Source organism: Parasteatoda tepidariorum, chromosome 11 (assembly GCF_982258835.1).
Source record: "Parasteatoda tepidariorum strain Cologne lab strain chromosome 11, Ptep-v5.0, whole genome shotgun sequence".
Lineage (NCBI taxonomy): Eukaryota > Metazoa > Arthropoda > Arachnida > Araneae > Theridiidae > Parasteatoda > Parasteatoda tepidariorum.
The window spans coordinates 6432029-6458980 of record NC_141765.1 but is presented as its reverse complement, the minus strand read 5'-3'; the positions used below and the strand labels follow the sequence as shown (position 1 = coordinate 6458980).

At 29.0% G+C, this 26952-nt stretch overlaps 1 protein-coding gene across 4 annotated transcripts in view; it reads right to left on the bottom strand.

Annotated features, from left to right (window-relative positions):
* LOC122270917 (glutamate receptor 1) overlaps window positions 1–26952 on the bottom strand; it is a 573804-nt gene that overhangs the window by 21307 nt on the left and 525545 nt on the right. For all 4 annotated transcript variants that reach the window (XM_087154568.1, XM_087154569.1, XM_087154570.1 and 1 more), the window contains 3 exons: window positions 12470–12668; window positions 9833–10077; window positions 7629–7737 (listed from right to left, as the gene is read on the bottom strand). In XM_087154568.1, the coding sequence (XP_087010694.1) occupies window positions 7629–7737; window positions 9833–10077; window positions 12470–12668 (553 nt within the window). The remainder of the gene's footprint in view (window positions 1–7628; window positions 7738–9832; window positions 10078–12469; window positions 12669–26952) is intronic.

Here is a 26952-nt window from a genome sequence, read left to right as displayed (position 1 = left end):
ATCTTTACAATTTGAATTATCTTTATCTTTGAATTATCTTTACAATGGAAGGCACATGCGAAGAGGAACATCAATTCTTCGCTATATTGACCTGCAGGAAAATTGTGACTCAAATTATTAAACAAACCCTCGAGGACATTCTAGCCCCAGATCAACTGGCCCCAGTCATGAACCAACAATAGAGCATGTCATCGTTAATTTTTACTAATCAACTTTTAGCCTTACATTTTGAATTTTTATCTACTTTTGATTTTAGACTTCATAGACTTCTAGTCAGACTTTTACTTTTAGACATTTACTATTTGGACTTTTAGCTTTCATTGATTTTAGTTTTGAGATTTTTTATCTCTTGTTTCCTTATTATTATAATCATTTAATTCTCGACATTTACAACGGCGCTTTTGGGTTTCATTGCCTTTAACACATGTTTTTAATTGTCAAACTTTATTGTTAATCCACTTTTAACTGATCACCACCACTGTCATTTGGCGAAATTTTACTGTAACTTTAGTTTTTAGAGAAATTTCATTGTAATAATTTTACTTTTATCTCCGTATACCCCCCTGGGGTGGGTCGGAGTTCAACCTTACTTACAATGGAAGGCATAGTTTTCTTCAAATTAATGGAATACTACAAGGATCTAATTATTCATTTGTCTTAGCTAACTTATTTCTGCATTATTATGAAAAAAATTATACTCTTAGAATAAAATTTGTTTTTAGATTTATTGATAATTTAATTATCTTTAATTTTCAACATTATACTTTTTAATTAAATAATATTTACCCCGAGGAATATATATATATATATATATATATATACAGTGGTGGCCAAAAGTGTGGACACTTTTTGAAAGTTTCATGTTTTTCATTTTTGTGTGCTTGTAGAATATATTAATTTTCACTTAAATACAAACGTTTGTATGTCAAATTGAAGGTAATTTCATGTAAAATTTAATAATAAATACAGTATTATAATATCTGTATTACAAAAAAAGTTATGCAAATAATAGTAAGATCTACAGTGGCGCTCACGTAGTTAAGGACTGTGTTTTCAAATTAAATGCGTCATTATATTGGACGAATATTATGTTTTGATCAAGATATCTATAATGGCGAATTCTACCTTAGTTGAACTTCAATCCTCAAATAATTCATTCATAATTCAGTCGTCCTCAAATAATTCATTCAAAAGTGTTTCATAAAAGTTTATTTAAAAAATATAGTATTTTGTTAAGTTTCTTATACTTAAGGACAGTTTGTCTAATCATGAGTTATTGAATGATTACAATCAATTTATCGATCAACGAAAGCGTAATTTACTACATTATCTTTGTTTGATGCTTTAAAACATTATATTAAACATTTTTTAATATATTTTAGTACAAATTTCAACATTATTATGAGTAAAGGTAAAAATGTTAGCAATGAACAGAGATGTCGAATAGATACTCTGAGAAAAGAAGGTTTAAGCATTCGAGGAATTGGTAGGCGGTTAAAATTATCAAAAACAGCAAATTTCCAAGCATTGAAATCTATTCAAGCGACCAAAAGTATTGAAAAAGCATCCCGAAATCCACGTCCTTGCAAAACTACCGAACGAGAAGATCGAATTATTCATCGAATTTCTGAAGCTGATCGTCACAAAACCGCCCCGGACATCAGAAAAGAATTCGCTGAATTAACAGGCAAGCACGTAAGCAATAATACCATCAAACGGCGTTTAAATGAGCTTCGGCTTATGGGTCGCGTATGTAGAAAAAAACCGTTGACGTCAAAGAAGAATATAGCAGTTCGATTAGCTTTTACAAAAAGACACCGAAACTGGACATCGGCTGACTGGAATCGAGTTATATTTACAGACGAATCGAAGTTCAACAGAATGGGCTCAGATGGCAAAAGTTATGTGAGACGTCAAGTCGGTGAAGAATTTAATGTACGGTGTACAAAATCAACTGGAAAAGGTGGAGGCGGCTCGGTGATGGTGTGGGGCGCCATGACACATTCAGGATGTGGTCCAATTCACAAAATCGAAGGCATCATGGATCAGCATGTGTATGTGGACATTATCAAGACTGTTTTTCTGCCTCATTACAGGAAACTTCGTTCAAGAAAAGCAATCATGCAAACCGATACTGATCCAAAGCACACGAGCAAAACTGCGAAGGCCTTCTTGTCAAGCAAGAGAATTGAGATTTTGCAGTGGCCTTCCCAATCACCAGACCTCAACCCGATCGAGATGCTGTGGATAGATATGGATAAATATGTGAAACAGCAAGAACCAAAAAATTTAGGTGATTTATGGAAATGTGTCCAAAACAGGCTGGGCAGCTATACCTCCTGAGCGATGTCAAAGATTAATAGATTCGATGCCTCGTAGATGTAAAGCAGTAATTGCCGCGAAAGGCATTACGACTAAATACTAGCTCCAAATCTTTATTTTGTGTTACATTTTTTACATTGTTATTAATTTTATTAGCGATTAAGAAATATTTATTTTGTTGTCCTTAAGTATGAGGAATGCATATTTTTTCTAAAATGTTACATAATTTAAGTATAACAGTTAGATAAATGATTTTCATTGTGAAAATATGTTAAACATAAGTTATTTGTTCCAGTACATAATTATCAATTCAATAAACTTATGCGTGAGCATTAAATTTTGGATTTTACTTTTCATAAAGACATGTCCTTAAATATGTGAGCGCCACTGTATCTTAGATTTGCATTTTTTTAAAGTAATACTTACACAATCAATACTTAGTAGGATAGCGCTTAATTTTTAAGACAGCCTCACAGCATCTTTTCATCGAGTGAACGAGTGTTTGGAGTTCTTTCGTCATCTTTCGTAATCACATGGTGCCAAGAATCAATTATAGCTTCCCTTAGTTGTCTTTTATTGGATGGACGTTTTTTTCGTACAAGATTTTTCAAACGTCGCCACAAATTTTCAATTGGATTGAGATCAGGACTGTTACCTGGCCATGGTAATATATCTATGCCTTTATTTTGAAAGCATGCTTTGCATACTTTTGCTGTGTGGCATGGAGCTGAATCCTGCTGAAAAATAAAGGGTTCGTTGTTGGAGAAGAGATCCCTGATGGAAGGTATCAATTTTGGTTTCAGGACAGTTTCGATGTATTTTTTGGCTTTCAGGATGCCAAATCAGGCCGAAAAAAATGCACAAGTGCTACTACCGATAGAAAAATTAAATGGCTATGCCTTCAAGATAGAAAAATGTCATCAGATGCCATTAGATGTGAAATGAATGCAGCTGGTATTACAGTAAGTTCAAGAACAATAAGAAAAAGCTTATCAGGATTTAGACTACAAGCTGGAATTCCAAGGAAAAAACCATATTTAAATTAAAAGCAATGCGAAAAACGAGTTAAGTCGGCAAAAGAACAAATTAAATGGTCAGAAAATCAATGGAAGCAAGTAATCTGGAGTGATGAGAGTAAAATATCGCTCTTTGGAAGTGATGGTAGAAAATACGTGAGACGTAGAGTAGGTGAAGCGCTTCATCCTGATTGCATTGAAGCAACTACTAAAAATCCAACAAATGTCATGATTTGGGCATGTATATCTGCAGATGGTGTGGGCCGAATTCAAGTGATTGATGGTATCCTGAATGCCAAAAAATACATCGAAACTGCCCTGAAACCAAAATTGATACCTTCCATCAGGGATCTCTTCTCCAACAACGCACCATTTATTTTTCAGCAGGATTCTGCTCCATGCCACACAGCAAAAGTATGCAAAGCATGGTTTCAAAATAAAGGTATAGATATATTACCATGGCCAGGAAACAGCCCTTATCTCAATCCAATTGAAAATTTGTGACGAAGTTTGAAAATCCTTGTACGAAAAAAACGTCCATCCAATTAAAGACAACTTATTGAAGCTATAATTGATTCTTGGCACCATGTGATTACGAAAGATGAACTCCAAGCACTCGTTCACTCGATGAAAAGACGCTGTGAAGCTGTCTTAAAAATTAAAGGTTATCCTACTAAGTATCGATTGTGTAAGTATCACTTTTAAAAAAATGCAAATCTAAGATAGATCTTACTATTAATTGCATAACTTTTTTCTTAATACAGATATTGTAATACTGTATTTCTTCTTAAATTCTACATTACATTACCTTCAATTTGATATATAAACGTTTGTATTTAAGTGAAAATTAATATATTCTACAAGCACACAAATTTGAAAAACATGAAACTTTCAAAAAGTGTCCACACTTTTGACCACCACTGTATATATATATATATATATATATATATATATATATATATATATATATATATATATATATATATATATATATATATAGAGCCTAGTTATATGCACAATTTCTTAATTATAAGCATATAGGAATGCTCGAAATCCCTCTCTCAAAAGGAGTTTTAAACATAAAATCGAAATATACTTTTCAAACATCACTTTTATGAATGATATTTCTAAAAGTGTATCGTCTTGAAGGACATAGTTTTATATATGTTCTGCGATTTTCGGTTAAATTCAACTTTTAATATCTGAGCTTTCAAAATGGGATATTTTTGGCTATATTGAATGAAGATTGTTACCAAGTTCTCAAATAAAACATTCTTAAAGAATTTCTTCAAATAATAAGTAGTTGATAAAAAGATGAAGACATTATTAGATATCTAATATAATATTAAGTATAGCATATTATCAATAAGTTATATTACATCCAAACACATTAGTTTTCCAATTGTTAGAATGTACAAATATAATTTAAAATTCGTAAGAATATGTCATTTATATTCTACATATTTTGTTTCCATGATTGAATCGATAACTGATATGAATAATTTCAATTAATAAACCAAATAAATAATTTCATTTTAGAGATGTAATCGAGTAGAATATCACAATAGAATAAAATTAATTACTCACAGTTCACGCAACTGGCATTCATTTTCAATACCTTAGTCTAGTTATTTTATATATACGCAGTTCTAATTAAACAACGGTCCGAATTCAGAAATCTCCCCCTAAACTCGTGCGCAAACCACACGTTTTAATTGATTGCTCAATTTCACTGTTGAGCTAATATATTTACAAATAAAAAGTAAGAAAGAAATGAAAAAAATATATGGGTGATTCTCTAGAAGCATGACAATTCGGGAAAAAAATTTCTTCAAATTTAAAGACTTCAAAATAATCTAAATTTTTTTCTGTATATTTATTTGATTACATTTAGTAATATCTTACAGACAGCGATGTAGTTTATTGACATTTGCTCAAGAAAATGAAATAAAATAGAAGTTCATTTAATTTTGAATGCCAGGAAAATGAAATATTAACTTAGAAGTTTAAAAAACAGTGATTTTAAGCTTAATAGTAAGCAACTCAATTTAAACCTTTGTGTTTGATGGACCATGAATTACTTAAATTAATTCTTTCATCCACTGTAGAAAGAATCAAAAATGTTTTTGCTGCTGATACGTACAGAGTAAAATTGTGGTAAATAATCAATCATTAAATAAATAAATAACTTTGATTGCATTCAAGCATATTACAATCTTGCATAAACATGGTATTAGGTTAATATTTGCTTTCCCTTTTTACTATATACTGTTTATAAAATTTTTTGGTTACACGTTTATGCCCAGTGATTCATAAGCCAGGAAAATGACAGTCACGATAATGACAAATTTGCCCTTTTTTAGCATTTAACTTTACTTTAATTTATCATCATTTTGATCTAAGGCGTTTACATTCGGCTGAAAACAACAGGATTTCTTGAAATAACTCAGATAAATCTATGTAGTTTCTGTTATTAATTATTTCAGGAAGACAGGAAAATGACAACATAAAAACCTACTCACCTTGAAAAATTATTTGAAATAGATTTTGAACCAGAAAGTTGGTTCTTTATTCATGCAATAAGACATGTTCAGATAGAATGATACTCTAAGCAATCTATTAACATAAGATATTGATTGCTGGCGCTATCAATTTTGGTTATAAATCACTAAACAAAAGTAGTCAGAAAATTGGCAGGATTTCGTGTGACAAACAAATAATTGACAAAAAAAATTATTTTCAACAAAGTTTTTGTAAATAATACCCTCTGCGTATATTCTAGAAATGCTTACAACGGTTGAGATAAGAAAATTAGATATTGAATAATTAATGGGAAGTTTTGAAGCTAGTTATTATTGTTTGCGACATATCTGGAAAATGACATTTTGAAATTTAACTGAATTTCTTGAATATACAAAACAGTCAATGCTAATGCCAAGTCCTTTAAAATGCTAACAGCAATGCTATTTATTAATTTTTTTTTTAAAAAAGTTCTTTTAGTAGCATAGCATTGAATCTTGGAGCAAGGGACTGTAAATTGTCATATTTCGTGAGAATAACCCATATACTGTCTTCAAGACTATTTCAACACGTGTTTCACTTATAATAATAGTCAATAAAGTTAAATATTTAAAAATAAGGAAGTATCAAGAAAAGAGTTGGTGCTATGTAAGAGAAATTCATCCTCCAAACTAAAGTTTTGCCCAAAGTTAAGCCAAGATAAATTCTGTTAAAATACAAAAACACGTCCGAATTTTACTGACCGAAAAATTTTATTTTGCTATCAATTTCTTAATACGCTTATTATATATAAAGCATTTAAAAATCAATTATTTTAAACAGAAAATAGCATTCATGGTCTTTAAAATAACGTTCAAATGTCAAACTATGTGTCATAGATATTCTCCTGTTTGATTGCTGCTACTCGTTATTTTCGGATTTATTGAAAATTTAACCTCTGGATTAAACGAAGTCCTTTAAATGTCTTTCTCCAACCATATATTTAATTGGAGAATTATCTATTCAGGTTAGATTTGGGTTTATTTGTAAGAAGAAGTAAGCTGATATTAATTAGAAAGTATTAAATATACATGCTACTTTAAACATCTTATATGCATATGCCTAGCCCTAATTGCGGACGATATATATATATATATATATATATATATATATATATATATATATATATATATATATGTATATCTTAAGGGGATAGTAGTTTTATAATAAAATTGTGATTGGAAAAAATAAAAAATTCTGAATCAAAAACTTGAAAATGTCCAAATTGTGCTAAAATTTAAAGCAAGAATGGGATCATTAATTTTTTTTTTTAATAAAATGTTTCTTGTTTCGTATACAGAAACCTAAAATGAAACTCTTGAGGTGTATAAAACGCCAAAATAGGTATAAATTACCGAGTTTTGCGTGCATATTAATTGTTACGTATTTCATTGGTACATATTTTTTTTAATTAATTGGTACATATTTCAGATTTCCTTTTACTTCAACTCATTTTTTACTTAATTCTTATTTTTGTAATTGCGGAATTAACGTAAGTTTATAATTTAAAATTCGAAATTGATTTAGGAGATTTTATGAAACCTTAAAGCCTTCGAAACTAACTACCCTCTTACTAAATATTCCTCAGGACCTATCTTATTCCTATAAAATATTAAACGCTTTACATTGGAGAAAAGTCTTATGTAATATTATTTTAAAACTTATGAATTTATATAACGTAAGCATATTTTTCTTTAAAACATTTTTTTCAAAAACAAAATAGATACTTACTTTTGTATCACCATTTCTACATTCGCTTCGATCATACCACCATTTGTTTTCAAGTCTAGCTAAATCACCTTTCTCTTTTAGAGACAATACAGCTAAATTTAATTGGTCCCTAATAATTATTATAAAAGTTATAAATTTATTATTTGTGATCATATGATTATAAAATCATCGCAATTATATAATAAAATATGTAAAATAATGGTATACTTTTGTATACCATTATTTTATATATTTTATTAAAAGATTTTTACATATTTACATATATTATTTTTACATATGTGATTATATTTTACATTAAGAGATTATTATTTTACATATTTTATTTAAAAAAAATATTAATGAAACCGAAACATTGCTATTGCTTGAGTGAATTTTGTAATACTACTTACAATTTATATTTTAAAAATCAAATTGATTCATACTTTCGTATATTTTTAATGGAATTCTTATTTAATATTTTCAACTCACAAAGCCCCTGAGGGGATCGTAAAGGGGATCCCCCTTTGGGGCTAACCTGTAGGGGATCTAAGTCAAAAATTTCTCCAAATGCTCTGTTTTTTTTTTGTTTTTTTTTGTTTTGTTTTTTCAGATTAGGATTACAATCTACCTTTGAAAAGTTATGCAAAATGTGATTTATTAAATTAAGATATGACATATTGAACCTACAGTCTTAGGAAACTCGATTCAGCGTAGAAGCATAATTTGGGTACACATCTCGCACATGTTTTAAGGTTTTAATTAAGTGTTAACTGGAACCATAAATAATTTCGAAACTGATATAAGTGTTCGAATCATAAATAAGTGTTAACCTGAGCCATAAATAAGGCTTTATATTAGAGTCTCAGAAAATTTGAATGATTTTTATGTCTTTAGATGCTAAAAATACAGATACTTAAAATAATACAGATACTTTAAGTGATGTAGGTACTTTAAGTGTATCTTTTTTCTAAACTTATTTTTCATATACATTAAGATGATGTATTTCAAAAATCATAAAATAGAACAGTGTCAAATTTAAGCTATCTATATTGCTTATAAATGTTTTGTATTATAAAATTGAAAAAATTAATTTTTATGAAATGAAAATATAAATTTGAAAAAAAAAAATTAGATATAATTATAACCATTAGGTGCTCTATAACAGTTAATAAATACTGCTGACATTATTCTTTCCAAGAATAATGTCATTACAATGTCATCTAAATTGATTCTAAAAAGGTAGAGAACGTATTTTAAATAGATTTAAAACTTTTGCAATGTAAGTTTTCGAGGACAGTCATTATTATTAGATGTCAATGCCTATTATAAGAATTTTGTCAATATGCGTATGTTGACAAATTCAAGTTTTTACTTTCATAATTATTCAAAAGAAATAGGAAAAATCGTAAAGTCGTATTTGAGACTTTTCACTGATATTGGAACTTAATTCTATAACGTTACATTTGCTCAAACTGTAAATTAATAATGAATCAATAGTATAAAATATTGCCAAAGTTCTGAAAAAATATGTTACATTATTACTAATGAACTTCACAATTTTTTTTCCTAATAATCAATATTTTAATAACCAATAATTTTTTCTAATAATAAGTTCTCAATAAAAAGTGAAAGAAAAATTAGAAATAACTTGAATCTTATTTTTTCAAATCCTTTACAATCCACCGCCATCAAGTGCGAAAAGTAATGTTATTTTGCAAAATTATTTATTGCTTTTTTTTGAAAAAAAACTACGCAGTTTAAAAAATTTTTAGAAAATGTCAACTCAAAAATTAGCATGAAAATTAGTTTAAAAATGAGTAAAAAAATTTATACACCCGATTGTTTCTACCACGAATGGTTTAGTTAAAAATATTTTTCAAGTATATCAATTACAGTTAATAGTTTATAACGTGCCTTAATACCACCTTTAGGAATTTTTTTTCATTTAAGAAACCCTGCAACCTTCCTTTGATTGTTTATCGTGTACAAAATATAAAATAATTACGGGCTTAAGAAACTGGTTGCAAATAAAATTAATCCTCAATTTTTAAAATTATCTCAATTTAAGTAATTAGTAATCATCATCAAATTACTGTCATAAAAAAACTGAATATATATATATATATAGCTTGCAATAAAATTTTAAATTAATTTAATACTGATAATAATACTGATAAAAAATTAACAGCAATTGAATGCATGTGCAAACTATAAGATTGATTTACCTGAGGTTTGACCCCAAAGGTGTGGCTACTCCATAGCCTTTGGCATCTAGATTGCGTCCAACTTTCATAGTATCACATGGTTGTCTTTCATTAATGTAGTCGTTTTTTGTTGATTCCATTAGAAAAGCATATTTACCTTTTGATTCTCGAACCCTTCTAATTCCTTCTTCATAAGAAGGTACAAATACATGTTTTCTTGAGTTCATAAATTCCCACATTCGGGCATACACAGTTATCTTAGATTTCTGAAAGTTTAAATTTCCATACTATATAATGCTAAAAATTTTCTAGATAAAATTTTTAAACTTTTAATTGCTAGATTATTTGTTATTTTTCTATAAATTTATATAAAATTTTCTTAAAAAAAGATGTTCTAAATTGAGATATATTATTATTAGTATTTTTACTAACAAAAACGTACTAATAAAAGTATGTAGCCCAGTGTATAAGTACATGCAACCACTAACACAAAAAGGGTATAACATCTTATACCAAATTAAGACTCAAATATTTTTCCATTCTTTCAAAGAAATCTTACCGATATGTTATTCTGAAATATTACAGTAAAATGGGATGTTTTTGTGGCGCACATGATTTCTGTTGTTAAAGTGCCTGTCGTCTAGAGATGGCCATAATAAAGGCGATAGTTCGAGATCTTTTTTGAAAATCTCAGAAGTAATATTGGATTCTGAAGCAGCTCAGCTGGGTAAAGTGTCAGCTGGGGCAGATACTTATGGTAATGTTATCAATAAGTTAAATCAATTTCAAAATCCTCAGTAAAAGGAATGAAGTAAATATAATATTTTTATTTCTTATGGCATCCAAATATATGGCCACTTTGAGTTTTGTCTTTATGCCAACTTTTAGTCTATCATTTATGAGACTTTGAGGACAAAACTGATAAGAATAATATTTATTCTATCGTCCAATGAAAGAGGTTAATAGGATGAAAGATAAAAGTAACAATAAGCTGATGATAAAAATGCAATAAATATGAGAACAGTCACTTTGAGGACAAAACTGATAAGAATAATATTTATTCTATCGCCCAATGAAAGAGGTTAATAGGATGAAAGATAAAAGTAACAATAAGCTGATGATAAAAATGCCAAATGTGCGGTATGCTATTGCTCATGATTACTACAAACTGCTTCCTATGATGCTTGTAGACATCAATGGGAGTGGAATAAACTAGTTTCTGCCGATATCAAATTAATATATTGGATACGTTCAGACTGCTTGATGTTTTATTGTACAAGAGAAATCAATAAAATTGAAAATTCCACTCTCAATTAAAATGTTTAACAGTTTGTTTGGTGTTTATTGGAGTTTCTTCATTATAAATGATAACAATATAATTAATAATAATATAATTAATAACAATAATTATAATAGAAATAGAATAATATAACAACACTAGTAGATTTTTTTTATAATTATAATAACAACTATTTAACCTTTATTTTAGATCTTTTGTCTCCCTAGAAAAAAATTTAAATGTTAAGGAGCAAAATTTTCAATTTTCAAATTTTTTATTTGCAATGGCTTAAAGAGAAATAATAGCTTAAACGAAAAAAACCAAAATTTTAGATTGAATTTTGTTTATTCAAACTGTGAATTTCAATGTGCGAAAAGCTTATAAGTTTCTTTCGTAAAGACAACGGGTATGCGTTTCATGGAAAATGTCTAATTTCATTTTTGATATTTATTAGCATAACATATATTTAGAGATTGATGTCTATATCGATTATGTAGCTGGAAAAATATTTAACTTATTAATATTTCAATAGTTTTATGTTATATTTAATTTTTATGGCTAGTGTTATATGGGTGTTTTGTAAAACCTCAAAAAAAAAGAGAAAAAAATCCACTTAAAACTCAAAGTGAATAAAAAATTTTAAAACTATACTTTTACGCCACATTTTCTTAATAATTTTTATTCAAAAGAAATAAATAAGAAATAAGTTGCAAAAATAATTCTTTGCAAAAGATTTTTTACATTCTAATTGCTAAACATAAAATTCCAAACTAACCAACTACTTTTCCTCCATGTTCCCTTCAACAAAATGCCCCTTACTTCTTCCCAAAATGATTGAAATTAGTAAAACAAATTGGAGAAAAAGCATTTTGATCTCTCAAATAGTTAATGTATGAGTCAAGATAATTATTGCCTTACATTAAAACTGTTTAAGCTATATCGAATGTATGAATTAAGTAATAATGAAATTAGAGAATACCTTATAAAAGTAAGGACACTTTATACAATAATGTTTTTTTCATTTATTTATATATTTCATTTTTCGACACCTTACATAATTCTTCGATACGATGCCCTTTAGATTACTTTTTTTTATTTTTCTTCTTACGTATGTTAATTATTAGTATTTGTGATTTATGGAATAAAATAGTTTTCATATTGCTAATTACATTTCATATCCAAAAGATAAAAAACTTTATTTCACAACAATAAGTGCTATTTTTTAAAATAAATTTGAGTACTTATTTTTCAAAACTCTAAATTTCAAAAATAGCATCCTTACTACTATTGATAGAGAAAAAATATATATGAAAGCCAGATAGTTTATGTCTAACTAAAGAAATCTAAAATAATAGCAGAATGCACAAATGTATATTAACCTTAAAAAATTCTTGAGTTGAAGAGTATCTAAGAGTGCCATATTCTACTTCTGTTTGCTTGGCTAGATCATCCGCAGAATTAATTGGTGTTACCATTCTCTCAACGGTTAAAAAAGCAGCTAAATTTGCAGTATACGAGGAAATAATTATCAAAGTGAAAAACCACCAAACACTTCCAACTATTCGGCCGCCTATTGATCTGTAAAAAGAAGGAAAGGATAAAACATTCAATTTAAATAAACATTGCTAACTTATTTGTTAACTTATGAGCTTGAAATATATCTAATAATTCCCCCCTCAAGTTATACTTTGTTGTCTCAATGTGGGGTAGGGAAGCGTGACTGGAAGGAATAAAAGAGGTAGTGGAAAAGGTAATGGCAAAGTTATTGATTTTGATGATTTTTCGAATATTTGTAACTTACCTGTTAATTTGAATAATATTTTTAATATTAGAAAATATATTTTTGGTATTAAAAATAAAGTTCTTAAAAATTTCCTTATTAATTTTGGTTCTAAAATTAAATTTGATACTGAACTTATTAAATTTATTGTTTTGGATTTGATTAAATTAAAAATTGGCGTTAGTAAAACTGATTTACTCTTTAATAAGGGTTCTAATGTTAAAAAGGTTTTTTGTACGATTAATTTTCATGGTAGAAAATTTTAAATTGCTAAGTTGCCGCTGGTTATACATGGTCTTTCTGAATTTTTTCCTTTAAATTAAATTAAGGCATCAGCAGCTTACAAATATTCTTCTACGCTTAAAAAAAAGGCATGTAATTATAAATTTTTAAGTAGAAATTTAAATTGTATTTCTAAATTTGATTGTTATTGTAATGATAAGAATTTTTCTCAATATATTGATAATGATTATGACATATTATTACGGGAAATTTGGAGATTGGTGGTGATCAAAATTTAATTAATATTTTAAGTAAATGTTCAAAATTTAGGACACGATTTAAAATGAAAAATTAAGATTTTATTATATCCATTAAAAAGGATCTTGATTTTTTTATAGCAAAAGTTTCCAGAAAATATCATTGGCCCGTTGAGGGTTTTTCAGAGTGGAAAGCTAAAATTATTGAAAAAGTTAAATTTAATTTATTTATACCAGTTTTAGTTCATATCCCAGTGGTACTATTATTGATTATGATTTGTCTAGAAATACTAAAATTCTTAAAGATAAATTTATTGCTACTGTTGTTGATAAAGCATCAAATAATTTTTGTATTATGTGTAAAAAAAATTTAAAAATTGATTATTGGAGAATATAACGCAAATAATACTTATTTAAAATTAAAAGAAGATAAGAAAGTTATTGAAAGACGAATTATTGCATTTAGAAAAAAATTGAAATTTAGTTTAAATAGGATTACATTTCCATATTTATTTCCTATTGTTAAATTTCATAAAAGTCCGGTTAAATTTAGGTTTATTGCGTGTGGTACTAATTGTTACAATTCTGATATTAGTAAAAAATGTTTTAATTTTCTAAAAATTATTTTACTTAAAATTAAAAAAGAGAAAAATATTGTTATAGATAGTTATGTCGAAGTTTTGGATTATAATAATAATAATGATATTTCTAGCATTAATACTTTATGAACAGATTAATGAAATTTGTATCAAAATTTTTGATAAGTATTTATTTAATAAGAAAATTGATAAGTCTTATTGGTTGGATTTATGTAGGTTTAATCTTTTTGAGAATGTTCTTTTTAATGGTTTAGATCTTTATAAACGAATTATTGGAATTCCACAAGGTAATTCATTTTCCGGTGCTTTTGCTAATATTTTTTTGAATTTTTTTGAAGCTAAATTTTTTTAGTACAATGAATTTAAAGCTTTTAGATACTCATATATTGATGATTTGATTTTGTTTAATTGTGATAATTTTAATTTTATTTATAGTATTTATCCTAAAGATTTGGTTTTGAAGAAAACTAATGAGAATTGCTTATTGTTGAATATTTAGATTTTAAAATTGATATTCTTGATAAAATAATCAAAATTGGTGTTTTTGATAAAAGGAAAGCTTTTAAATTTAAAGTTATTTTTTCTGAAACTTTAATACTAATCTGCATAATAAAATGTTTAAAAATTTAGTTTTTTCACAATTGGTTTGGATTAAAAATATTTGAAATAAAGTTGAAAGTTTTCAGGAGACTGTAAATAATTTTTTGAATAATTTGAGTAATAATGATTTTCCTTTTAACTTTCGTAATGTTAATTTTTTGATTAAGAAAATGTATGAAGAATACTGGATTTTTATTTCTTTTAACAGGGCGCAATTTAAGTTCCGGTTAAGTATTATATGTGTTACGTAATCTTCTCTTTTACTTCTTTTTTTCAATATGCGCATTTTAATAGAGGGCGTTGTTTTCTTTTGTTTTAAGTGTTTCCTTTGCATTTAGTTTGCTTGTGAAATCGCTGTTTGACCGGTTTAATGTGAGTTTTTATTGTTTTTGTTTGAATTTTATTTTTGAATTAGCTTTATGTATTTCATATATTTTTTCCTGGACTTATACAAAACCTTCGGGGTACTGAGAGAGTTACTTTTAGCATTTAATTTTGCCTCTCTCTCAATAGAAAAGGTTTTGGTTTACGGCTTCCGAGGCCGGTACCCCCTGAAGACGTCGGCTTCAGTGGTCATATTTTTATTTTTATTTCCTTTGTTTTCTTTATTGCTATATAATACAAAATAGAAAACTATTAATGAAAACTATTAATGATATATATATATATATATATATATATATATATATATATATATATATATATATATATATATATATATATATATATATATATATATATATATATATATATAAACTCATATTTTTGAAAATTGCAACACCATGAAGGAATCGTCATAATTAAATGAAATTTAATACACAGCTGACTAGTAGTAGTACAAATAAATTATAAAACTTTCAAAGCAAACAAACAATAACAAGAGATCAAAATCTGTATTTTGTGTAACCACCACGAGCCGCAATAAGTGCTGCTACACGACGTGGCATGGAGTCAAACAAATTTTGAATGTCTGCCTGAGGAAGAGCGTTCCATATTGTTTATATGCGTACCCAAAGTTCGTCTGTAGAAGCAACAGGACGAGGATCACGAGTGAGACACCGACCAATGATATCTGACACATGTTCAATCGGTGACATACCCGGGGAATACGCAGGCCAAAGAAGAAGCTGTACCTGCCGCGATGCAAGGAAGGATTGAACAGAACTAGCAATATGAGGGCGGGTATTGTCCTGTTGAAATACAGCGCCTGGCACGGCTTGAATGAAGGGAACAGCTTGGGGCTGTAGAACTTCACTGATGTACCGGTTGCTGTTCAGATTACCCACAATTCGTAGCAATTGAGATCGTTCATGATATGCTATGGCACCCCAGACCATAACTCCGGGTGTACGTCCACTGTGGTGTTCGATAACGAACTCCGGAAGGTGGCGTTCACCGGCATAGCGTCTGACACGAATGGTACTACATGGTAAATGTAGTACCATCATGGTACTACAAATTAAAGCGGGATTCATCAGAAAACACGACACGCTGCCAATCAGCACGCCAGTCCCTATGCTGGTTGGCCCATTGCAGCCGCAGGCGGCGTTTTTTTAGCGTGAGGGGTATACTGTATAAAGGAGTCCCTTGCGCGCAGTCCATGCTGCATCAGATGTCTATGAATTGATGAAGCACACACTGAAACACCTGTAGCTATTGACCTCTGTGCTGCCAGTTGTCTAGTGGGGGCCGTACGGTCAGTCAGCGCCATGCGAACCAGGTGTCTATCGTCGCGAGCTCACGTGACATTTCGGGGTCCACTCCCGGATTTCCGAGTTGTCTGACACTCGTTCGTTCACTGCTTCGAAACACGCATCACTGTGCTGCTGTTATGCTGCACACGAGCGGCATCTGCGCGAGAAGATAATCCAGCTTCCCGAAGGCAGATGGTTCTCCCCCGTTCAAACTCCGTAAGTTGTTGAAAACTAGCTCTCTCTCGTCGAAGAGACATAAGTAACGACTAAGCTAACGTTTACCACAATCAGATTACCACCGATAACCATACACGCCTCGCGGCAGGCGTCTATTTATTCGGATCCATCAGCCGTTCAGAGGGCGCTGCTCAGCATGCGCATGCGATTCGGATCTGAAATTCTAATCATTTGCATATCATGCTCTACTTTGCATTTCCTGAAAATTTCAGCTAACTCGCATAAGTCCTTCATGGTGTTGCAATTTTCACAAACATGAGTTTATATATATATACAGATAGATATATGTTACATAAAAGGCTTTAACTGATCTTTTTTTGTTATTCCTTTGTCTAAATATTCTTACTTATTTAATATTCTGAATTAAACACGCTTCCTCACACTTTAATATTCATACTCACACTTTAATATTCACACACTTTTAATCTAAAAGTAATGCATTAATTAACTTTTTAACGTTTTTCCCCTAACGAACTGTGAGAAAATTTTGTTCCCTCGATCTATTTAATATATCTGTTACCGGCAAAGTATGAAACGCCGTCATTATGTATAATACCTGACGTGTTTAGGTAAAGTATGAAATATGAGAAGTATTACATCCTATCGCTAGGCATTGTATATAAATCCTAGACATTCTATATAATGCCGGATGCTATTTAGGTGAAGTATGAAATAAACGTCCTGATAAGGTTATTATGTAAATAATGTGCATGTTACTGTGAATGACCGAAATCGGTGGCTGCTGACTTTCACCGGTGAATGTTGACAATCACATAGTCGCTTTGGTGAATGTCCGAAATATTTATTACATCCGATTTGATATCAATTTATTCGTGGATATAATTACACTTATTCGATATTTAATACTTACTGACGATAGATTGGAAGAAACATCAGTGTAGGGTATACCGGGCAAATGTATACTGGGCAATGGTACTTGACCTTAAAAAAACATCAGTGTAAGGTATACCGTGCAAATGGAGGCCAGGCAGTGGCACTTGACCTTAAAAAACATCAGTGTAGGATATACCGGGCAAATGTATACCGGGCAATGGCACTTAACTAGACCTAGTATGACTAGACCTTTGGTAAATTTTCGAAATATATACTAGGTCTAGTTAAGTGCCACTGCCCGGTATACATTCGCCCGGTATACCCTAAAGTGCCATTGCCCTGTATATCCTACACTTATGCTTTTTTAAGGTCAAGTGCCATTGCCCGGTTCATATTTGCCCGGTATATCCTGCACTGATGTTTTTTAAAGGTTCAGTGCCACAGCCCATTATGCATTTGCCCGGTATACCCTACACTGATATTTTTTTAAGGTCAAGTATCATTCCCCGGTATATATTTGCCCTATACTCCAAACACTGATTTTTCTTCTAGTTTGTCGTCGGTAAGTATTAAAATGGCAAATAAATGTAATTATATCCGCCAATAAATTAATATCAATACGGATGTAATGAATATTTCGGACATTCACCAAAGCGACTATGTGATTGTCAACATTCAGCGTTGAAAGTCAACAGCCACCGATTTCGGTCATTCACAGTAACACATCATTTACACATCATTTACATACTAACCTCATCAGGACGTTTATTTCACACCCTGCCTTAATAGCAGCCGGCATAATGTAGAATGCCTAGGCAATGTGTGAAATATAAATCATTTTATACTTTGCCGGCTACTTCTAGGCATTATATATAATGCCGGATTTGATTTCATACTTTGCCGGTAACATATCAATTATAATTATTAAGATTTTCTTTATTCTCTGAAACGAAACATTTTACGGATTTAATTTGCTAGATTTTCAATCATTTTTATTGAGGAGCACGTCGATTTTGTGTCTCTCGGATTCGTTGATTAAGATGATTAAATAAAATTTAATTTGTTTTTGTTTTTTTAAATCCGGTGTCTGTTAGCAAATCTACCATTGTGTGGTGATGCTTATTTTGCCGTTAGCCCGCAATACCAACTGATTTTCTAGGGGGTAACTGATTTTCAGATTTTCAAATCAGTTATTTTTTTGAACGCTAATCAAGATGTAATTGAGAGAATGGGTGCTCATAAAATCAGTTACACAATTTACCAATCGATTAAACTTTTCAGTTTTTATCTTAATAAATAGGGATATCAACAGTACATATATAATAATTATGTTGATTGAAACGCAACACCTAATCACCCAGAATGTTAAAATAAATATACTGGTTCATGGTCGATGTCCATCCAGGAATAGACAGAGAGTGACACTAAGAAAAACGCCTCTATTTTATTAATAATTTTTTAAATACTTTTTGTTTAAAAAGTAGAGAAAACATAGAAAAAATTACAGAATAATATAAAAAGAAAAAGACTATAAATTTTTTTTTTAAATTTATAAAAATTGGGAAAAAAGTTATAATCTCTTCATTAGCTCACACGATTATATCCGCAAGAAGAAGTGCTTTCTAATATTGTATCTACATAGCCAAAGCAAAATATATTAATACAATAATGCGAGGAGAAAAAAACATTTTTTAAAAGCAAAATAGAATAGAACACATTAAGTAATAAAAGTTACGTCAGAAACAGAAAATAAAATGTAAATAAAAAACGAAATCTCTAAAGCGAGTAGCGAATTGAAATGAACTTACCTGTACGGGAAAACTTTCAAGAATGATTTAAATTATTTTCGCAATGAGATTGTCAGATTACAAAATAAGACTTTTGTCTTTTTTTTCTTTTCGTCCATTTTGTATTTATCTCTCTCTCTCTCTCTCTCACTGAGAGAGAGAGAGAGAGAGAGGTAAAGAATAGGTGTAGAAATATTCTATTTTGGGACTTCAAGGCTGAAAACATACCAATGAATTTCTAGTAGATTTATATTTCAAAGGCGGAGTTTATTTTAAAATCTTTCCCTCTTTCACTTCCATATTAGGAAGTATTAAATGATTATCAATGATGCGTTGAGTTACGAGGTATACACGACTTGAGCCTTTTTACCTCCTTTTCTGTTAATATATAATGCAGGAACAATCGTTTTTGCGTGTCTTTTCAACATGATGCGATCCTGATAAACTCTGTCGGAAATGTCCGAGAGTGCTGTCCACCCCCTTTCTGTGTGGAGAATGGGTGCTAACTGCTACCACCAACAGCCTAACTTTCAATAAAGCTATTGAACAAGTATTTTGGTTCACGACTGGATTATTTGCGCTAAATACAGCAATGATATCAGGGATGTAGCCCTGATATTACAAACTATAAAACTTAATCCTAATTAATTATTCAAATCGAAACACTTTCTCATACTTTTAAAAAGCCACATCCTGTTCTTAAATCTATTTTTGGCTCAAGTATGCATAAATTTAGTAAAGACATTCTTCCCTTTAATCTTTGTGGGAACCACTCGACCTATTTCATAAACCAATAACAATTTCTAAGATTTCCTTCTTTTCCCTGAATGGAGACATTTTCTGATTTTTTGCAGGATTTTCTCTACCAGAAAGACTGATTGTCGATGGAGTTAACAACATTTTTCGCTAGCCACTCAACAAAGAATGATCTAAATAAATAATTTTGCTTTCATTAAAATCCTTTATATATATATATATATATATATATATATATATATATATATATATATATATATATATATATATAGCATAAAAAGCTTCATTTAATCTTTTTATGTTATCCTAATTAATTATTCTAATCGAAATACTTTCTCACACTTTTAAAAGCCACATCCTGTTCTTAAATCTATTTTTGGCTCAAGTATGCATTTAATTAAGAGCAGGACATTCTTCCCTTTGCTCTGTGTGGGAAGCGTTCGATCTATTTCATAAACCAATAGCAACTACTAAGATTTCCCTCTTTCCCTAAATTAAGACATTTTACGGATTTTACTTTGCAAGATTTTCCCTAATATATAACCAAGGAGCACAACTTTTCGTGTACACTTTTACACTTTCTCATGACTGCATTGTCTAATAAGTAATAAATAAATTTTGTACCCTCCTTCCCGACCTAAGACCTGCTTTAATCCTTCCACTCGGCAACGACGTTATAAGTCGCCAGGATTAAACGGTCGGAAACAGGGTACGGGTACGTACGGTACATTAAAGATATTTAATATCTCATTTGAAATTAAATAAATCAACTTCGGAAGAGGGTACTTCAAAAATATGGAATAACTTCAAATCATTTATTCAAATGGACAGCTGGTAAATAAGCAGTCAAATTCTTCTACAACTAATGGCAATTAATAATTCACCCAGTATCTTCTACAAAAAATAAACTCTTCAAACTTTTTGTTATTATAAATGATACCTACTTACAGTGGAACTAAACGATCATCGGTTTTCCTTATGTCTATGCTGCATATTTTGTCTACGTTCCTGAGACTACTAGAAAGCTGAGCTTCAATTTCCTTCCTTGGACTCAAAAGAAAAACTGCATCGAACTCCTGATAATTAAAATGTTTTTATTGAAACCCTATCCCTTTGAGAAAGCGTTGATTTTTCCACTTTTAAGTGCTGAGCTGGATTTTATCGTCGATGAATTGTTTTCACACCCCGGAATGGTTTACGATGGTCTCCTTAGATATTCGACATTCCCTCCCTCCTACACAGAACTCAAAGAAAAATAAGCTTCAATTTCTCCATCACTCACGGTGTTAATTTATGATTCCTCTTAACTAAAACAACTTTCATCTGATGTTGTGATTTTCTAAATGTGTTTTGGAATCAAAGAAACAAATTTTTTTTTTCCTATCAAGTTTCATCTCTGATGTAGCGGTTTTCAAAATATCTTCTTGGACTAATTCGAACTTTTTCATGTATCCTTTTGTGTTAATTTTTTTTAAAATTCGCATAAAACAATTTCTTGAATTTTTATTGATTATTATTTAAAAAAATTATTTTTTCTCATACTTGATGTTCCAATAGAAAAATTATTTTTTATACATTGATTGTATTTACTGTTGAAAAATTTTTTTCTTGGGAAATTTTTATTTTCAGTGAATTAATGATTTTGATTGGCATAAAAAATGTTTCGAGAAATTATTTTCATATTTATTGTTTTATGTGTTACAGTTTCTATGATTTATTGATTAGTTGAATTTATATTTTTGTTTTTCTATAGTGTGTAGGGTTAAAATGAAAACGCCATTTAAATTTTTTTCTCTTCGTAATGCAACTGCAATAATTATTGAAATTCAATTTTAATATATGAATGCAATTACGGTGTGGCAAAAATTAAATCAAGAAATGTTAAAACTAATACAAATAGTTTGGAAAAATGAATAAAAATACTTGTTGTTAGAATTTAAATTGAAGTGCAACCAGACATTAATGCTTTAGTACAACGTTGGTAATTAGTTCATAGCTCTATTCCAGCTCAGTAATTTCCATAAACAAATCGTTTCTTTATTTCTGAACTTTAATTCTATCATACAGATAGGAAAGAGATTGAACACGAATTGAAAAATTTCGTAACCAAATTCACTTCAAAAACACGTTTAAAATAGAAATGAAAATGCTTGAATTCCCTAACAATTGTGACAAATTAAATTACCAATTAAGACCTCTGCACAAAAATTACTTTAAAAAATATCCGAACTAAAATTTTTGAAAAAGGAGAAATATGTCCACAAAGAAAGAAAGAAAGATATAAATGAAAAAAAAGGGTAATTTGCAAATAAACCAAACTTGCACTTCAGATTAAAAATAAGGAAAATAGCTAGGTCAGTCAAATTTTAAAAACTGATTTACCTTAATACCAAATTAAATTTGAAAGCTTGCTTTGGATTTCAATTAGTGATTGTGTTAAACGGGTTGTAATGCAAAAATCTGAGAAGACTGATCACCTTTTCTGATTATAAAAGCAATTTGTCCTTGCACATTTTTCCTGAAATCCTGGTTAATGATTGCAATAAAAATACCAATAAAGAAAAAGTATAAATAAATATAGAAAGTAGATGGAAGACTAAGAGAGAAAAAGAAAAGAAAAAATGTTACAGAAGGCAAATTTTGGACATAAAAAAAAAAAAATAAGAAGAAATTTTTTTCGGATATTTTGCTATTAAAGTGATAAATATGTAAGGAAAATAATAAATAAAGTGAAATGAAGACAATACTGAAATCTTGGACTTCAGAGTAACAACCACTGCGTCATTTATTTTATTTTATTTTATTCTGTTTTCAAACAAGGTAAACAATACTCAAGTCTAATTTCAGATTGAAATTTTTTCTGTAAAACTGTTTTTTGTATTTTATGTTTTATTTACAACATTTTTAAAGAATGCTTATAACTTTTATCGTGATTGAAGAGTTAACTTAAATTGTGTTATTATGAAGAATACTTCTTATAGTGAAAAAAACTGTAATGTAATCTTTAAACAAAATACTTTTGAAATTAAAAAAACTGCTAAGTCAAAAAAAAAAAAAACCTGTTGAAAATTTTAAATTTGCTGATAATGCTACCACAGATTTTCAATTGTGTTAAAATTTTACCATGAGTACAAATGTGTATTTTTGATAATTCATATATAACTTTTATATATTGTTAACATTACAAATTTGATTTTTTTCATTTTAATTGTACTTCTACCGTAGGGAAGATTTTGCAAATGGGTAATTTTTAAAATTTTTGAATTGTAATTAAACATTTTTGGCGAGGGGGGATGTAACATAAAAAGCTTCATTTAATCTTTTTATGTTATCCTAATTAATTATTCTAATCGAAATACTTTCTCACACTTTTGAAAGCCACATCCTGTTCTTAAATCTATTTTTGGCTCAAGTATGCATTTAATTAAGAGCAGGACATTTTTCCCTTTGCTCTGTGTGGGAAGCGTTCGATCTATGTCATAAACCAATAGCAACTACTAAGATTTCCCTCTTTCCCTAAATTAAGACATTTTACGAATTTTACTTCGCAAGATTTTCCCTAACATATAACCAAGGAGCACTACTTTTCGAGTACACTTTTACACTTTCTCATGACTGCATTCATTGTCTAATAAGTAATAAATAAATTTTGTATCCTCCTTCCCGACCTAAGACCTGTTTTAATCCTTCCACTCGGCAATGACGTTATATATATATATATATATATATACTATTAAGTTTGTCCACCTATATTAGGCTTACAAAAGAAGAAGAAAAGATGGCATTTTATTACTCAAAGTATTCTATCTTAAAAAGAAATATTATCTTTCGAATTTTACCCGGCTTTCAACTTCCATCTACTTTTACTGTACTGCATTAGTCATATCTATAAGATTATACTGTAATATAGTATTTTCGAAAATTCTAATCTTAAATCGATTTCTAAGAAACTTTCTCTTGTTACTATTATTAAATATTTTCAAACATAAAAAGGGAATACTTTAGGAGGTAAATTTACCAGAGCTTTGGTATTCGAAAAAGCTGTATTTTTTAGATTACCTTTTATTTCTAGATATTGTTTTAAACATGAAGTGAAAATACACTTATGAAATAAAAAACCTTTCATGAATGTTTCATGGCTGATACATCAAGGAAAGTCTCTTGAGAGAATTCAGATTGAAGAATATAGAAATAAAAATGTTGCGGAAATATTTTCCATATTGGAAACTTATTTCTGAAGACAAAGTTCTGAATTAAAATATTTATATTGGATGACATCGTGAATTGAATAGTTGTAATGTCAATCGATTTGTCTTAGATATTGATGTGAAAGATCATTTTATTTCAGTTGCATTATAAATTGAGAAGTATGATCGAAAAATATTTCCACGGTGCAACTGGCTGCACCAAAATTTAGTAAATGACACAAAACTTTGACTGTAAACTAAACGATATTTGATTACGAAGCCATGTTTTCTTTACAACTCGATCTCGGTGTATCCAGACGATCAATGCATGTTGTTTCAAGTTTCTACTTACTTATTTAGATAAATGACTTATTTGTATGAATTAAAGTTCATTTCCTTTATGTTGCCTTTTTAAATTTGGTTAGAGGTATTAAATGGTTAGAGATATGTAATAAAATAACTTCTTACGGTTTTTGTTACGGTATAAGCTATACATTGGACTGCATTTGAGCTATTTAAAAACACCTAATAATGGTGCAACCTTCCTCTAATTTTTTTTTTAAGGAAAGAATGAAAGTAGGTGTCTTGTTTCTTCAAGGCACTAACATTTGGTGAAAAATTCTACTCATATTTGGAGCTAGTAAAACTACCGAAATATGGTAAAATTGAGCTCCATTCCATGTAACCAGCAAATGAATACTAATTTTTTGTGCCACGTGGCTCGGAATTTTTAACAGTGTACTTTTTCGACATGTATGTACTTGTGGATAATATTATTTGCCTTAATATAAAAAAATTATAAGAATCATCAGATTTTAATTGGAGTTAACTAATGGATTTTTGAGAGCTTATTTCTAACGTTATGACATATTATAATAGCGTAGTAAATGTGTGAAATAAAGCATGAACACCTTTTAAATTTGATTATTTTTCAAAAAATATTATCTTTCACCCAAGAATACCTGATAGAGTGAAGGCTGTTTTATCTAGTTATTTCTATAACTGTATGAAATTTTAAGTAAAAAATTTTATTGTTTTTCTTTCCAAAAAACGTTACAGTGCTATATGCTACGGTGAAAAAGTTTTTGATAAAATCTGAGTCACGGGAGAAGGTTAGAAAATTTAAAAGAGTTTTTAATATTAAGGTGATTGGGAGCTACATTGTCGTTGTTAACAATGTTTTAAAAATCTAAGAAAATAAATCAAAAGCAACCCGTGAGCCTGTCTGAATTATAATACGAAAATTTATTACGAATACTATATTAAAAAAATTATTTCAAAACATTTATTTAAACCAAATAATTAAGATTCCATTATTTTGTTTGTATATCCGTCTTATCTACACGTTATGGAAAGAAATGCATGACATCACAAAAATGATATTCTTTTTTTTTTCATTAATAGACTCGACATAATGAATGTCATGAGTAGCAGTTTTTTCATATTGTTACTAATAATAAATATTAACTGTCAATATTTTTTCGGGAGGTAAGCGTATGCCAGCAAAACGAACGCCAAGTAAATTTTCAAAATGCTGTTTAAAGTTATGCATCCATTTTAAGCAGGAAATTCGTTTAAATTTTCGCGCAAATAATTTATAAATACCACGAATTTATTTGTATATATCATGCAATAGAAAGATATTTTTCAGCATAAGTAATAAAAATATTTGTTGTTCAAAAGAGAAAATAAATAAATACACAAAATGAAAAAAAAATTGCTCTAAGAATATTTAAACATAAAAATATTTGAAAAATGTAAAGAAAAAAGGAAATTAAGGTAAGTAATAAAAATGAGAAAATACAAATCAAAAAACTCTTATAGAAGATTATGAAGTTAATTTTTTATCAGTGGGAAACTCTTCATTCATCATTGAAACACATAATATAAAATGATATTATACTGATCTAACCACATATTTTCTACTCTCATATTTATTTCATCTTTCTACAAACAATTATCTTTCAAATTTCAGATTCAATTTATATATTAAAGCTATAATTTAATTTTGCAGCCGAATGTGCAATACGTAATTGGAAATAAAGATAGCGGGAGATAAAAAACATTAATTCTGAGAAAGAATGCGTGAGCCATGTAAAGCGACTGCGAGTAACATTTTTCTGTGTTATGCAAATCAAGTTAGTGAAAACGCAAATATAGTTAAATTAGTTATTGCATTATATTGTTAATGCCAAATTGCATTTTTATTCCTCATACACAACATTGTTGACAAAAAAAGAGAGTTCCATGGTTTAAAAAGTTAGAAAAACTGCTTTAAAAGAAAAATAAACCAAAAAGTATCTCTCTTTTTTTTCTTTCCTTTTTTTTAAATGTATTATAATTCACCTGTTGAAAAACATTAAAAACCTTAATAATAAATTAATATTGACCAGCATATAGAAAATTTAGTGATAAAACGTTTTTGTCGATTTATGTTTGTCTTGCAGATTGTTAGTCGAATTCGTTCATCCCCATGTCATAGAATTCCATGGATTATACAAGCAGCATATTGAAGTATTAAATTTGTTTAGTCTTTCAAATAGCAAAAATATATATTTTTTTTACTTATTTTTAATTTAGATATAAAACTATCAATTTTAATATTTAAAATGTTTCCTTTTTTTTAAAATTTGCAAATGCATTTTCTTCTTTTATCACAATGACTTGTAATAAAGCGTTACTATACTTTTTGGAAACATTTCCCTTCAATTCTCTACTTTTTTAAAATTTTGTTTTGGAATTTTGAAAAAACTGATTAAAAAATTGTTTTTGTGACTCGATGGATGTAACCCAATATTCTTAAATGAAGCAATAAATGTATTTTTTCAATAATAAAAAATATTATACCTATTTCAAAAGAATTTTATATCATGCATGACAAAATGAAAGTTTACTTTGATAGTACTGGA